We start from the raw sequence: 15,184 nt of genomic DNA, 5'->3' as shown, positions 1-15,184 counted from the left end.
CAGGGTGGGGTGGGGGGGTGCACAGTGAGCTGGCACGTGCTGCGGGGAGGGGGCTGGCGGCTGGTGCGTGGGCGCTGCGGGTGGGGGGGGACCGTGTGCCCGGCGTGGGCGGCAGCGCTGACGTGGGAGCGCACAGTGCGACGCGTCTGTCCCCGCGCGGTGATGGGGCCCGGGGCGGGGGGAGGACGGGACGGTCAGCACGGGGCCGGGGTGGGGCTGTACAGGGTGGGCTCCAGTCCATCGAGGGCTCCCCAGCCCTGGGGGGCGGCGGGGGAGCAGAGCCGGGCGGGATGAGGGTATTGCTGCTGCGGGGAGTCGCATCCCGCCGCGGCTGAGGTAACCAGAGCGTCGGTGTGGGACGGGAGGGGGCCGGGGGGGGGTTGTGGCTGAGACCCGCCCCCTCCCCAAGCTCCCCGGGGCCCGGAGCGCCGCCGCACCCGTCCCCCAGCACGTTATTGCTTCGTTAATGGTGGCGGGGGGGCTACAGGGGCCTCACTGCCTGCTGGTCTCCTGCTCCACCTTGATGGTGCCCCGAGGGGGTCTGGGGGGGCTGCAGGACCCCGTTCTGCCAGCCCGTCCTCGAACTCTGTGGGGAGAACACGGAGATGGCGTCAGGACACGATTCTACAGCAGAAGGCAGCGGTGCCCTCCTGACCCCTGCCCGCGGCAAAGCCCCCCCGGCCCCGCGGGGGGCTCACCTGGTCCCGGGGGCTTCCCCGGCAGGCAGGGGCTGAGCCGCCCCACGCGCTCGTGTGAGACCAGCCGGGCCAGGCGCAGCCCCTCGTCCATCAGCGTCTGCTGGAGGATGTGGCGGCTCCAGAGCCCGTGGGGAGCGAGGCCGAGGGGCACGTCCGGGGCCGCACCGGGCGGAGGGGTCAGCCGGGGACAAGCCCCCGCCGCTGCCGAGAGAGGGGCGACAATCAGCGCGCGGAGCCGGGGGCCGACCACCACCAAAGAAGGCGAGAGACCCCCACTCACCCTGCAAGTGGCCGTCGAGGCTCTCCCCGGAGAGGCTGCCCGTGTCCTCCTCCAAGCTGGCTCGGTACCCGGCCCCGGGCGGCTCCAGCCCCACCGGCAGCGCCAGGAGCTCAGGGCGGCTCTGCTCTCCCGCCTGCCAGGAGCACACAGGTGAGCAGATCCCCTGCACCATCCACCCCAGAACACCCACGGCTGTCACCCCGAGCTGGCATGGGCAGCCCCGGGCACGTTGCACCGTCACACCCACTCTCACAGGTGTGCACACCTGCACACGCTCCCCCTGCACCTGCACCCACCTCCTGCTTGAGCCGCTTGGCCACGACGGCACCGCTGTCCTCGGGATGGGCCCTGGGGGTGGAAAGGGGCTGTGTCAGGCGTGGGGGTGGCCACAGCAAGGCAGAGCCACCAGGCAGTGGGGATCTGGCACGGATGGAATTGGGGGCAGAAAAAGAGGGAAGCAGCGGGAGAGCAAAGAGAAAAGGCAGGCCTGGCACAGTGGGCAGGGGACTTTGGGGATGGAGGCAAGAGATAGGGCATCCCCAGCGGCATCCCTCTGCTGCCTGGCATCCCTTCCCACGCCTGGCATCCCCATCATTCCCATCCCACCCGCGTCCCACGCTCCGAGGTCAGGCAGAAACCACCCACGCTGGCAAAGGGGAGCTGGGGGCCGCAGGGTCCTGGCCCCATCCACAAGTGCTGGATCAACCCCAGGGGGCAAGGGGGTGACAGCCAGACCCCCCCTAGGCCTACGAGGGTGGGGTTTCCCAGGTCTGGCCTCACCTGGCGACCTTGAGCGAGGACAGGTAGGTGCTCTCCCGTGCCACCTGTCGTGACAGCGAGAAGAGCTCGACGCGCCGCAGCAGCAGCGAGTTGTCCCGCAGGCAGAACTGGGCGGCCGCCTCATTGATGATGAGCTGGGGGCAGAGATGATGCGTGAGCGGGTACAAGGACGGCAGCACCCACGGGACAGCAGCGCCCACACAACCCTCAGCTAAGGCAGCAGCGGCTCCAGCCTGGCAGATGCCACCCGCGTGGGAGGAGATCTCGAATCCCACCCACTCACCACACCCCCGGAGCCACCCCAGTCCCTGTCCCAAGCCAGAACTCCAAGCAGGGAGCCCACCTCGTGCAGGGTGAGCTGCTTGCCCTCTCGGCGCCGGGCCTCGCCGCGGCCGTAGATCGCGCTGTGCCGCCGGATCTCCTCCTCCTTCTGCCGGTCACCGTCCTCCAGCTGGAAGATGTGTCCCACAGCCTTGGCCAGCTTCTTGTTGAGCTTCATCAGCGCCCTCAGCTCGGCCTCACCACCCCGGGGGCAGCTCTGCAGCAGCCTCTCCACGCTCTCCACCACCGTCCGTGCCAACTCCGGCTCCAGCTCCGTGCCCACTGCCTGCTCCCCGCTGCTCCCGCTCGGGGAGAAGGGGGGACCCCCCGGCTCCTCATCTCCGCCACCCTCCGACTCGGGCGTGCTCCTTCCTGGCCACGGTGGAGCCGCTGACGGTGACAGCTTCTCCCCTGGCTCCGTGGGGCTGCGGGCTGGGGGCGTCCCGGCGCTGCCACCCCCTTTGCCCGCGGCCTCTCCGGGGCTGGCGTGCCCGTTGCTGAGTGCCTTGCGCCCGCCGGCCTCAGAGAGCTTGAAGAGTGGGATGCTGCTGACCGGGACAGCCGAGACAGGCTGGCTGAAGAGCCCCGGGTTGGAGGCCCACTCACGCAGGGCCTTCTGGAGGCGGCGGACGTGGAGGGGCTTGGTGGCCATGCCCACCAGCGCCATGATCTCCAGGAACTCCTCCTCGCCCGCCTCGCAGAGCTGCTGCACGTCGTCCCCCCCTTGCTGGATGAAGGTCTCGTAGTAGCCCAGCAGGTTGGCACGTTGCAGCACCCGGTACAGCTGCAGCTCCCCCAGCGTGCGGGGCAGGGCCATGACGAGCCTGCGGTGGACAGAGGACAGACGGACTCACCACCGGGATGGACGGACATGCAGGAGAAACCCCTTCCCACTACATGTGAGTTCAAAATAAAAAAGATAAAGAAATTATAAAGGAAAAATACAAGTAAGAGCCCTTCCTGGTGCTGTGAAGATGTTCCATTTCCCCTAAACCCCAACAAAGCAAAAAAGGGTTTACCCAGTCCGCACCAGTTGTGCTGGCCGATGGAGGCTGGATTTGGACGTCCCTTCGAGCGCGGGGAAGACGGAGCCTCTGGAGGGCACTGCACGACACGAGTGGGGTCATGCCCATTGGAAGGGGGGGGAAGGAAAAAAAAAAAAAAGGAGAGGAAAGGAAAAAAAAACAAGGAGAAGAAAGGAAAACAAAAAGAGCAAAACCCAACCGACCTCACCACCTCAGCCCAAATGGTGAAAAATGTTGCCGACATGCAAAGCTGGGTATTACACCCACCCCCCCCCCAGGCCTGGAGTCCGACCCCCACCCTAAGCCCCAAAATGCCTACCTATGCCAGGTCTCACAGGGGGCAGAGGGACACACAGATCCTGGGGGCTATCCGCACCAGCCCCCAGTCCCCATCCTCGGAGGCCAAGAACGGGAAGAGAACCCCGGGTTGGTTGAGGTAGACAACCGTGCACTTGACCCAGCATGGACCAAACATACAAACAACCAGGCAACCCCTAGAGACCACGCCCGTGGGCTGTTACCAGATGTGAAGAATCAAACACCTGGATCCCGACCATGATCCACCCGGTGTCCAGGTGGACCCCGGCCCACTCGTTGCCCCCATGCCACCACCCTTCCCCACAACTGATAAACCATCCACCCTCATCGTCTCCGCACCTGCCGATAGCAACCGTGCGGTAGCCACCGAGCCCACGGCCTGTGCCCCGAAAATAACCCACCGCAATTCCTGCCGCGAGCCCAGCCGGGGCCTAACCTTAGACCAACACGTTCATCTGCTAGCTCTGCCAGGCGGTGACGCCCACGGTGGGTCCCATCGGCGCAGACACGGCCTGAAGATACCCCACTAAGTCCCAATCACTAGTTGCCCCCAACCGCGGAACCACCCCCCCCCCAAAGATCGCACCAACCCCTCCCGGTACCCTTCCGGTTGAAAAACGCAGCGGAGCCCCCGTGCCATCCTCTAAAACAAACCGATGCATCCGTAGCCCACCACTGAGCCCGTGGGCAAGGCACGCCTCTCTGCCCCCCCGCCAACTGCACACGGTGTCCCTCGCCCGGGCAGGGTCCGGGATTCCCCCTAGGCTTGAGTACCGGCCCAGTCCCCACGACACGCACACCGAGGACATCCCCGGCCCTTGCCTCGGTGCCGCCCAAACGGTTGCACGCCGGACCAAACCGGAATCACCGCCGTCCCCCCAAGCTTGCTCACCGCCGCCTGAACAAACGGTCCGTCGCGATCCAAGCTCCGCTAAACGCCCGCCGGGCGCCAGAGAGGTGAGTGCGGGGGGGCTAACCGGGTCCAGTCTCTGCCAATTTGAAGTCAAACGGGGGGAAAAAAGTTAGTAGTTCACGGGGGACTCTTGGGTGGTGAACCCTAAAAACGGAACCGGTCAACTGGGCGCTGCTCCCCTCCTCCAGGCGCACGAAAAACTCCTCTCTTAAAAAGGAACGCTGCCTCCCACAACTTCTGGGGTCACAACGTGTGAAGATACAGCAGCGGCCCGCTGCTGGAGCGCCGGCGCGTGGGAGATGGAGAGAACTCGGCCGGTGGGCAAGAGATCGCGGCGGTCGGGGGCATGCCTGGCCCCACCTCCGGAAAGCGGTCGTTGGTCGAGGGGGTGCAATCAAAGGCGGATAAAGCGTAGACAAAGCCCGGGCCCCCTTGCTGTTCCCCCTCGCCGGGCCCCGGCAACGGGGAGACCATGCGGGAAGTTGGGGGACGGGTATCATGCTCCCAAAGGCGTCACTGCGGGCACATGGGGTTCCGAGCAGCCCCGTTAAACAGTGATCGGCAGGACACCGTGGGCCCGGGGGGATCCGTGGGATAGTCCGCGACCACCGGGGGAGAGAAAACTACAGAGCCCCGAGGGAGACGCGGTGCTCGGTGTTGGCGTGGACGCCCTGAATCCCGGCGGGGCCGCGGGCAGCGTTCGCAGCATCCCCGGTTTCGGTGACGAGCTGAGCGGGCGCGGGGATGCTCCGGGTACCGGCACCGCTGTCCCGGCAGCGTCCCCCGCTGCCGGAGCCCTTAACGGAGCGCTGGCACTCGGTGCCACCGGCACGCACATGCTGCCACCGATGGGCTCCGGGGGGAGCAGCCCAGCGGCGCCCTGGAGCAGCGACAACGGGAGCGGACGGAGGATTCTCGGGTGGGCTGGGGGATGCTGGAGCCCCTCGCCCGCAGCACCGGGGTCCCTCCCGCGGGAGGGAGGACGGGGGGGATGTCACGGCCCGCACCCCGGTCCGGCCCTGCGTGGCTCGATGCTATTTATACCGCGGCCGGCGCCTGGCGTGGGACCAGAGCCGCCCCCGCGCGATCCTGGCCGGGCCGGGGGGGCCGTGCCGGTGCCCGGGGCACATACCCGGAGCTACCGGGGGAGCAGCCGGGGCATCCCGCACGGGCACGGTGCCCATGGCGAGGGTCCTGCCCCAACCCTCCCGGTTCACCCACCGCCCCATCGCCCCCCTATCACGCCCCCTCCCCCTTTTCCACGACCAAGCGTCCGGCGCGGCGGGGCCGTTCCCAGCCCCGGCGCTGCCCCCGGCTGACGCACATCCTCCGCCCACGGCCCCGCCGCTTCCCGGCTCCGCCGCCCACGGCCCGCGGAGGGGGAGCGGGGGGGCCGCCCGAGCCCGCTCCCCGCTGCCCGCCCACGGGCGGCCGCCGCCCCACGGTGTGGTTGGGGGGGAACGGACAGACCCATGCGGAGAGCGGCACCCCCTTCCCGGGGTTGGGGGACGGACGGTGCCGGCAGCGCGGCGAACCGGAGCCCCCGAGCCGGTCCGTGGGATGCGAGACCCCCTGCGCGCTGCGGGTCAGCGGTGACCGCCGTGGCACGCCCGCGCTGGCAGAGCCCCGTCCGGGCCGTGGGGTCGCGGGGCCAGTGGGACCCGGTACCGGTGGGACCCGGGGCTGGTGGGACAGGCGGGACCCGGGACAGCGGGTTCGGCTGCCGGGGTAGGGGCGGGGCAGGGGGGACGATGGGCGGGACCTGCGCGCCCCCCACGCGTGACCCATTCACACAAACAACATGAGGCCGCGCCCTGATAGGCGGAGGCGGTTGTCAATCACACGGGGTATAAAAGAGTGTGGTATGCGTGGCCTGGGGTGCCTGTCCTCTGATTGGTCAAGGGGCGTGTCTGTCAGAGCCGTTACCAGGGCGGGGCGTGGCTGTTCAGTGAATGGCGGGCATGTTGGTCACCGTGGAAACCGAGGGCGGGAACACGGCTGCTTCCTGCACGCACACTGCTGATAGGCTAAAAATCCCGTCAGTCCATGCAGCAGTAGCCGAGGGGAGGGAGCGATACCAGAGCTGAATTTTGATAGGGTAAATCAGCTGTCAATCGACGACAAAACCCGGCGAGCGCCTTTTCTATTGGCTGTGGACACTCCTCGGCGGCCGGGCCGGGCGGACGGCGGAAGCGGAAGCGACCGGCGCAGCCGCGGCGGGAGGGATGAAACCGGCTCCGGGAGGGCGGCGGCGGCTGCTGCCGGTAGTGCCCGTGCTGCTGTTGCTGTTCCTGCCCTTCCTGCTCCTGGGAGCTGCAGGTGAGCGGGGAACCGCCGTCCAAGGGCGGGGACCGGGAGGAGAGGGGCAGGGGCAGCATGGCGGGACAACGGGACCGGCCCGGTGCCCGCTCAGCGATTCCCCGCGCCCCCAGGGAACGCTCTGAGCGTCTCCACGCTGAGGGCGTCGGTGCGGCCCGGTGGGCCGGGATTTCCCGTCCTGATGTGCCGGTCCCCCGTATGATCTGACCTACGGTGCCGTTCGGGATCCGCCTCACCTCGGGGGCCGAGTGCCGGAGGCACCGTCGGGTTTGTGTCGCTGAGGCTGGGTTTTGGAGCTAGGAGTCGAGCCAGGCGGGGTTATCCCAGGAAAAAAACGGAGGGGTTATCCCAGGAAAAAAACGTTTTCCAGGGAAAACGGCGGAAAAGCCGTGGGGGATGTGGCAAAGTGGAGCATCCGCGGGGAGGGAGAGGGTTGGGTGGGTGAAGCAGGGCCTGAAGCCCTCCCTGTGTGCTTCCCAGGCTCCAAGGATGCCGTCATCCCCCTCCGTGAGGGGCACGACTTCCTGTACCACAAATCCCAGCGCTTCTGCTACACCAACACCCGTGTCCCGCGATGGAACGACGTCTGGACCAGGACACAGGTGACAGCAGGAGGAGGAGGAGGCAGCAGGTCCTCCCTGCTCCATCCCCTCCATCCATCCATCATCCCTGCATCCATCCATCCCCAGAATCACTGGGTTGTAAGAGACCTTAAACATCATCGAGTCCAACCCAGCCCCAGCACCTCACCTAAACCCTGGCACCCAGTGCCACATCCAGGCTTTGTTAAACACTCCCAGGGATGGGGACTCCACCCCCTCCCCAGGCAGAACATTCCAGAACTTTATCACTCTTTCAGTGGAGACCTTTTTCCTGATATCCAACCTTAATTTCCCTTGGTGCAGCTCGAGGCTGCGTGCTCTGGTTGTGTCAGTGCTGCCTGGAGAGAGAGCCCAGCCCCAGCTGAGCACAAGCACCTTTCAGGGAGTTGTAGAGAGTGATGAGGGTACCTCTCAACACAAATCTCTGGGGCAGAACCAGCTCCTGGGGCAGAACCAGTTCCTGGGGCAGGAACCCTGGGGTAGAACCAGCTCCTGAGGCTGGACCAGTTCCTGCTACACAAATCTCTGGGGCAGGAACCCTGGGGCAGGACCAGTTCCTGAGCTGGACCACCTTCAGGAACATGAATTCCTGGGACAGACCAAGCTGCCAGGACAGAACCAGCCCCTGAGGCAGGAACCCTGGGGCAGAACCAGCCCCTGAGGCAGGAACCCTGGGGCAGAACCAGCCCCTGGGGCAGGAACCCTGGGGCAGAACCAGCCCCTGGGGCAGGAACCCTGGGGCAGAACCAGCTCCTGGGGCAGGAACCCTGGGGCAGGACCAGTTCCTGAGCTGGACCACCTTCAGGAACATGAATCCTTGGGATAGACCAAGCTGCCAGGACAGAACCAGCTCCTGGGGCAGGAACCCAGTCTCATTTCTCCAGGCTAACCCCCCCCATTCCCCTCTCTCCCCCCAGATCCGTGTCAACAGCAGCCGCATGATCCGCGTCACCCAGGTGGACAGCGAGGAGGAGCTGGAGAAGTTCAGCCTGTGGAACGTGGTGTTCTCCTTCCTGAGGGGCAAACTCAACGACACCAGCATCGATGTGGATCTCTACAGCAACAAAACCTGCCTCAAGGTCGAGCTGCTGGAGCCTGGCACCTCCTACTCCGTCGTCCTCTTGCGACGTACGTCCCCTCCCCGCTGGGGGAAAGGGGCTCTGGGGCTGCCCAGGGGACAGCAGGACAGGGCAGCTCATGGTCCACAGACCTGTTCCTTCCTCAGGAAGGGATTTTGGTGTGCAGAAGGAATTTGGGGCACTCGGAGGTCCCATCCCTGTCCTGTCACCCTGTGGTGGGTGGGAGCTTCCCGCCGTGCCCCTCTCCACTGGGATTCATTTTTTTCCCAGGTTTTGACCCTAAGCTGTTCCTTGTTTTCTTCCTGGGCCTGCTGTTGTTTTTCTGTGGGGACACACTGAGCAGGTGAGATCTCTCCTTTCCCTGGTGGCTCCTGGGTGGGGGTGTTTGTGCACAGGTGCTGATAAAACACCTGCTGTGCTCGATTCCCTGTGTGATCATTGCAGGAGCCAAATCTTCTACTACTCAGCTGGGATCAGTGTTGGCTTGTTGGCCTCTCTGCTTGTCCTGGTCTACATGATGTCCAAAGTCATGCCCAAGGTAGGTGTCACATCTTGAGGGGGTCAGAGACCTCGTAGCCCTTTCCATACCTGTGCTGGGATGGACTGGGTTTGGTACAGAGCACCTCAGCACCAGGGGGAGGTATCCACAGCCTGCCTGTGCTCCCCCAGAAAAGCCCTGTCTACTTCCTGCTGGTTGGAGGTTGGTCCTTTTCCCTGTACCTGCTTCAGCTGATCTTCAAGAACCTGCAGGAGATCTGCAAGTCCTACTGGCAGTACCTGTTAGGTAGGTGGGAGCTCTGAGGTTCACCTGTTCACCAGGTGAACATCTCCTAGTGGAGCAGTGGGTGGAGCAGAGTTGCTGAACCCTGTGGTGGAGGGTCCAGCAGTGGACCCTGCTGGTCATGTCAGGTTTTTCCTCATCCTCACAGAGCCCCTAATTTCTGGCCCATCCCTGTGCTGCCCCACAGGTTACCTGCTCTTTGTGGGCCTCCTGAGCTTCGCCGTGTGCTACAGGTACGGCCCCTTGGAGAACGAGCGCAGCATCAACCTCCTGTCCTGGGCCCTGCAGCTCCTGGGGCTGCTGCTGATCTACTCAGGCATCCAGATCCACCCCATCGCCCTGGGCCTGGTGCTGCTGGCTGTCTGCACCAAGAACCTGGATTACCCCTTGCAGTGGGCCTTTGCTGCCTACAGGTGAGGAGCTGAGGGCTTGGGATGCCCCAGGGATTCATGTTCCAGAAGCTGGTCCAGCCTCAGGAGCTGGTTCTGCCCCAGGGTTCCTGCCCCAGAGCTGCTCCTGTCCTGGGAGCTGGTTCTGTCCCAGGGATTTGTGTACCAGGAGCTCGGAGATTGGGATGCTCCAGGGATTCATGTTCCTGAAGCTGGTCCAGCCTTAGGAGCTGGTTCTGCCACAGAGGTTTGTGTGCCAGGAGCTGGTCCAGCCTCAGAAGCTGGTTCTGCCCCAGGGATTTCTGTCTTAGGAGCTGGTTCTGCCCCAGAGATCTGTGTGCCAGGAGCTGGTCCTACCCAGGGGTTCTTGCCTCAGCTGCTGGTCTTGCCTTAGAGTTCCTGCTCCAGAGATCCTGCCCTGGAGGGTGGTCCTGCCCCAAGGGTTCTGACCTGAGAGTTCCTGCTCCAGGGGTTCTGCCCCAGGGGTTCTGTCCTGAGAGTTCCTGCCCCAGGGGTTCTGTCCTGAGAGTTCCTGCCCCAGGGGTTCTGCCCTGGGGTCCTGCCCCAGGAGCTGCTCCCCCCAATCCAGGCAGGCATTAACTGGTGTTTCCCCCCTGGCAGGAGGGTGCAGAGTTCCAAGCTGGGCCCAACCCCACCTCGGCTGCTGACAGAGGAGGAATTTCAGCTCCAGGGTGAGGTGGAGACCCGCAAGGCCCTGGCAGAGCTGAGGAGCTTCTGCCAGAGCCCCCAGTTCTCTGCCTGGAGCACGGTGTCCCGCATCCAGTCTCCCAAGAGGTAACACCCCTGGCAGTGAGCTGGGGGGGCCACCCTGCGTCCCTCTGTGCTGTCACCTCTGTCCTCTGAGACACAGATTTGTGGTGTGTGGGGGGGGAAAGGATGGATACACACCAGGGGTGGAAAAAGGGGGGAAAGGATGGATAACACCAGGGGGGAAAGGGGGAAAGGATGATAACACCAGGGGGGGAAAGGGGAGAAAGGATGGATAACACCGGGGGATGGGAAAGGATGGATAACACCAGAGGGTGGAAACAGGGGGGAAAGGATGGGTAACACCAGGGGTGGAAAGGGGGAAAGGATGGATAACAGGGATGGAAAGGAGGAAAGGATAGATAACACACCCAGGGGGTGGAAAGGGGAAAGGATGTGGACTACCCAGGGGGGGAGAAAGGGGGAAAGGATGGATAACACCAGGGGTGGAAAGGGGGAAAGGATGAATAACACCAAGGGTGGAAACAGGATGGAAAGGATGGATTACATCAGGGGTGGAAACAGGGGGGAAAGGAGTGATAACACCAGCGGATGGAACGGAAGGGAAAGGATGGTCATAAATCAGGGGTGGAAACAGGGGGGGAAAGGTATGGATAACACCACCTGGCCCAGCTGGCAAAATGCTTTACCAGCCTGCCTGGCAGTGGCTCCCCCAGCGGTGCACGGACACACCTGGCCCAACGTGCTCCTCCATGGTTTCTCCAGGTTGCTGATTTGTGGGTGGTGGCTTCCCATGTCGGACACCCAACGAGGTGTCAGACACGCACGAGCGGGAGTTCGGCCTGGAAGTCTCTCCATTGATGAGGAGCTCTTCGAGGAGGATGATGATGATGAGATGAAGAGAGAGAAAATCATCAGTGACTTCCGTCTGGTGGGAATCACAAGAGTGATCCCTATTCCACAACCAGTGGGATGTCCAGTGAGGTCAGCTGCACTGAGCTGGCCAAGGAGCAGAACTTGGGCTGCTCCAGGCATGGTGGGGATGGTCCTTGTTGGGGTTTGGACCCTGTGGGGTTGGTCCTTGTTGGGGTTGGACCCCGTGAGGTTGGACCCCATGGGTTGGTCCTTGTTGGGGTTGGACCCCGTGGGTTGGTCTTCTGGGGATGGACCCCGTGGGGTTGGTCCTTGTTGGGGTTGGACCCCATGGGTTGGTCCTGGTTGGGGTTGGACCCCGTGGGGTTGGTTCTTGTGGGATGGACCCCGGGGGTTGGTCCTTGTTGGGGTTGGACCCCATCGGGTTGGTCCTTGTTGGGGGTTGGACCCGTGGGGTTGGTTCTTGTGGGGATGGACCCGTGGGGGTTGGTTCTTGTTGGTGTTGGACCCCGTGGGGTTGGTCCTTGTTGGTGTTGGACCCGTGGGTTGAACCCTGTGGGTTGGTCCTTGTTGGGGTTGGACCCCGTGGGGTTGGACCACGTGGGGTTGGTTCTTGTGGGGTTGGACCCCATGGGGTGTGTCTGGTGGGGATGGACCCCGTGGGGTTGGTTCTTGGGGGGTTGGACCCTGTGGGGTTGGTTCTTGTTTGGTGTTGGACCCTGTGGGTTGGTCCTTGTTGGGGTGGGACACCGTGGGTTTGTTCTTGTGGGGTTGGAACCCCATGGGGTTGGTCTGTGTGGTTGTTCCCTGTGGGGATGGACCCTGTGGGGTTGGTCCTTGTGGGAGATGGACCTGTGGGGTTGGTCCTTGTGGGGATGGACCCGTGGGGATGGTCCTTGTGGGGTAGACCCCCTCTGACAGGGAGAAAAGGGGGTCTGACCTCCCTGCAGCTCCTACCTGAGGTGTGAATGCTGTTGTCAGCACAGCTCTGGGTGTTTGGGGGGAGGGTGGGACACACAGGAAGCCCCCACCCCAAGCTCCAGGGTGAGGTGGAGACCCGCAAGGCCCTGGCAGAGCTGAGGAGCTTCTGCCAGAGCCCCCAGTTCTCTGCCTGGAGCACGGTGTCCCGCATCCAGTCTCCCAAGAGGTAACACCCCTGGCAGTGAGCTGGGGGGGCCACCCTGCGTCCCTCTGTGCTGTCACCTCTGTCCTCTGAGACACAGATTTGTGGTGTGTGGTGGGGGGAAAGGATGGATAACACCAGGGGTGGAAAAAGGGGGGAAAGGATGGATAACACCAGGGGGTGGAAAGGGGGAAAGGATGGATAACACCAGGGGGGAAAGGGGGAAAGGATGGATAACACCAGGGATGGACAGGAGGATAACACCAGGGGTGGAAACAGGGGGGAAAGGAGGGGTAACACCAGGGGTGGAAAGGGGGAAAGGATGGATAACAGGGATGGAAAGGAGGAAAGGATGGATAACACCAGGGGGTGGAAAAGGGGAAAGGATGGGTAACACCAGGGGGGGAAAAGGGGGAAAGGATGGATAACACCAGGGATGGAAAGGATGGATAACACCAGGGATGGAAAGGATGGATAACACCAGGGATGGAAAGGGGGAAAGGATGGATAACACCAGGGGGTGGAAACAGGGTGGAAAGGATGGATAACATCAGGGGTGGAAACAGGGGGGAAAGGATGGATAACACCAGGTCCCAGCTGCAAAATGCTTTACCTGCCTGTGTCAGGGCCTCCCCAGAGGTACTGGACACACCTGCCCAACGTGCTCCTCCATGGTTTCTCCCAGGTTTGCTGATTTTGTGGGTGGTGCTTCCCATGTCACCCCCAGTGAGGTGTCAGCCCACGAGCGGGAGTTCGGCCTGGAAAGTCTCTCCATTGATGAGGAGCTCTTCGAGGAGGATGATGATGATGATGATGAAGAGGAGGAAATCATCAGTGACTCCTCTGGTGGGAATCACAAGAGTGATTCCCTATTCCACAACCATGTGGATGTCCAGTGAGGTCAGCTGCACTGAGCTGGCCAAGGAGCAGAACTTGGGCTGCTCCAGGCATGGTGGGGATGGTCCTTGTTGGGGTTGGACCCTGTGGGGTTGGTCCTTGTTGGGGTTGGACCCCGTGAGGTTGGACCCCGTTGGGGTTGGTCCTTGTTGGGGTTGGACCCCGTGGGGTTGGTTCTTCTGGGGATGGACCCCGTGGGGTTGGTCCTTGTTGGGGTTGGACCCCATGGGGTTGGTCCTGGTTGGGGTTGGACCCCGTGGGGTTTGTTCTTGTTGGGGATGGACCCCGTGGGGTTGGTTCTTGTTGGGGTTGGACCCCGTGGGGTTTGTTCTTGTTGGTGTTGGACCCCGTGGGGTTGGTCCTTGTTGGGGAGGGACCCCGTGGGGTTGGTCCTTGTTGGTGTTGGACCCCGTGGGGTTGGTCCTTGTTGGGGTTGGACCCCGTGGGGTTGGACCACGTGGGGTTGGTTCTTGTGGGGTTGGACCCCATGGGGTGTGTCCTTGTGGGGATGGACCCCGTGGGATTGGTCCTTGTGGGGTTGGACCCCGTGGGGTTTGTTCTTGTTGGGTTGGTCCTCGTGGGGTTGGTCCTTGTGGGGTTGGACCCCATGGGGTGTGTCCTTGTGGGGTTGGTCCCTGTGGGGATGGTCCTCATGGGGAGGGACCCTGTGGGGTTGGTCCTTGTGGGGATGGACCCTGTGGGGTTGGTCCTTGTGGGGATGGACCCCGTGGGGATGGTCCTTGTGGGGATAGACCCCCTCTGACAGGGAGAAAAGGGGTCTGACCTCCCTGCAGCTCCTACCTGAGGTGTGAATGCTGTTGTCAGCACAGCTCTGGGTGTTTGGGGGGAGGGTGGGACACACAGGAAGCCCCCACCCCAGGTTAGGAAGTCACCAGGATGCAACCTGGACCCAGCCCAACTTTTGCAGTGGATGTTTTTGAGCTGCCAGGGTGGCACCCCCAGGGCAGGGACCCCTTCCCAAACCTGGGTGCTTATCTGGCTCCATCCCCCAGTGCCACAGCTGGGGGCTGCAGGCAGGAGCCCCTTTCCCCTTGCTGGGCACGGACAGCCTGGGGTGGGGATGGACCTTCCCCTCCCTCTGCAGGTGCCTGAGGGTGACACACACGAGAGGAACTTTGGACCTGTCCTGCTGGTGCCTGCGTGCTCAGCACCTGCCTGGAGCCCTGGTGAGGGAGCTGCCAGTGTCCTGCTCCTCCTCCTCCTCCTGGTACAGATGTGTCAGAGGGCTCCAGCTGGTCGGGCCACACCTCTGCCTTGGCTTCAATCCCATGTGGATACCAAAAACTCCTCAATGGAGCTGTGGAGCCTCAGGGTCTGCTGGCTGCCCCTGGATGTGGTGTTGGGGTAGAGGCCGTGCTCAGCCCCCTCTCCCCATGCCAGAGCTGAGGATGAGTGTGGATGTGCTTCCTCCCTGCCTCACTGCCCTTCTCCTGCTGTTACTCCTCTCCCAGTGAGTGTGGGCAGGGACTGATGGTGACCCCACTGATGTTCCAGTGGGGAATTCTGGGGAGCTCTGCCAAAGCCCAAAGCTGGAGGGGACACCCCAGTCTATGCAACTTCCTAAGCAATAATGCTGCCCTCACCTCCTCGCAGTCTCAGCTGCCCTGGGGATGCCCGGCCCAGCCCCTACCTCACCTGGAGCTTCTGCCATCTGTTTGTCCCAGTCCCAGGTCTGTCCCTGTCCCAGGTGTGCTCCCCAGCCCTTGCTGTGCTTTCCTCCCTGCTCAGGTGTGAGCAGACTCTGTTACTTTTCCCCCCCCCTGCCTCAGCGTGGTGGATAACTGATTATATTTTTAATAAAGATGTATTTTTTAGGTGCTGAGCCTCATTTGTTTGTCCTGCTGTGACCCCAGGGCTCAGCCACTTGTGGGAGGTCATTCTGCTGGGCATGGTGTGTGGGGACACAGCAAGCCCTGGGTGACATTCCTTGGTTGGGCTGGGACCAGGTGTCCTCCTTGGAGCAGCCCTGAGCATTCCAGGTTCTCCAGCCCCAGCTGCTCCTGGTTCTCCAGCCCTGTACCTTGCCCCTGTTTCCC

The 15,184-nt window shown here is 63.2% G+C and overlaps 2 protein-coding genes across 3 annotated transcripts; one reads left to right on the top strand and one right to left on the bottom strand.

Annotated features, from left to right (window-relative positions):
* Nucleotides 1–36: 36 nt before the first annotated feature.
* NAB2 (NGFI-A binding protein 2) lies at nucleotides 37–2,968 on the bottom strand. Its single transcript, XM_050983807.1, is given in 8 exon segments — nucleotides 37–542; nucleotides 545–586; nucleotides 699–899; nucleotides 979–1,111; nucleotides 1,275–1,326; nucleotides 1,759–1,892; nucleotides 2,102–2,916; nucleotides 2,919–2,968. Coding segments are annotated over 8 exon segments (1,461 nt in total). The 5' UTR covers nucleotides 2,953–2,968; the 3' UTR covers nucleotides 37–492.
* Nucleotides 2,969–6,106: 3,138 nt separating this feature from the next.
* On the top strand, nucleotides 6,107–14,970 carry NEMP1 (nuclear envelope integral membrane protein 1). 2 transcript variants are annotated; one of them, XM_050983816.1, is made up of 10 exons: nucleotides 6,107–6,654; nucleotides 7,135–7,256; nucleotides 8,174–8,384; nucleotides 8,606–8,678; nucleotides 8,780–8,873; nucleotides 9,005–9,119; nucleotides 9,304–9,529; nucleotides 10,127–10,300; nucleotides 12,916–13,076; nucleotides 14,233–14,970. In XM_050983816.1, the coding sequence occupies exons 1-10, from the start codon at nucleotides 6,561–6,563 to the stop codon at nucleotides 14,238–14,240; spliced, it is 1,278 nt and encodes a 425-aa protein (XP_050839773.1). In that variant the 5' UTR covers nucleotides 6,107–6,560; the 3' UTR covers nucleotides 14,241–14,970. The 2 variants fall into 2 exon arrangements, with proteins under 2 accessions (XP_050839773.1, XP_050839772.1); XM_050983815.1 differs by having other exon boundaries at nucleotides 6,108–6,654; nucleotides 12,916–13,130.
* Nucleotides 14,971–15,184: the final 214 nt, after the last annotated feature.

This window comes from Serinus canaria, chromosome 25 (genome assembly GCF_022539315.1).
Source record: "Serinus canaria isolate serCan28SL12 chromosome 25, serCan2020, whole genome shotgun sequence".
Taxonomy (NCBI): domain Eukaryota; kingdom Metazoa; phylum Chordata; class Aves; order Passeriformes; family Fringillidae; genus Serinus; species Serinus canaria.
Note: the sequence above shows the minus strand (reverse complement) of the source record. Positions and strands in the feature narration are given on the sequence as shown.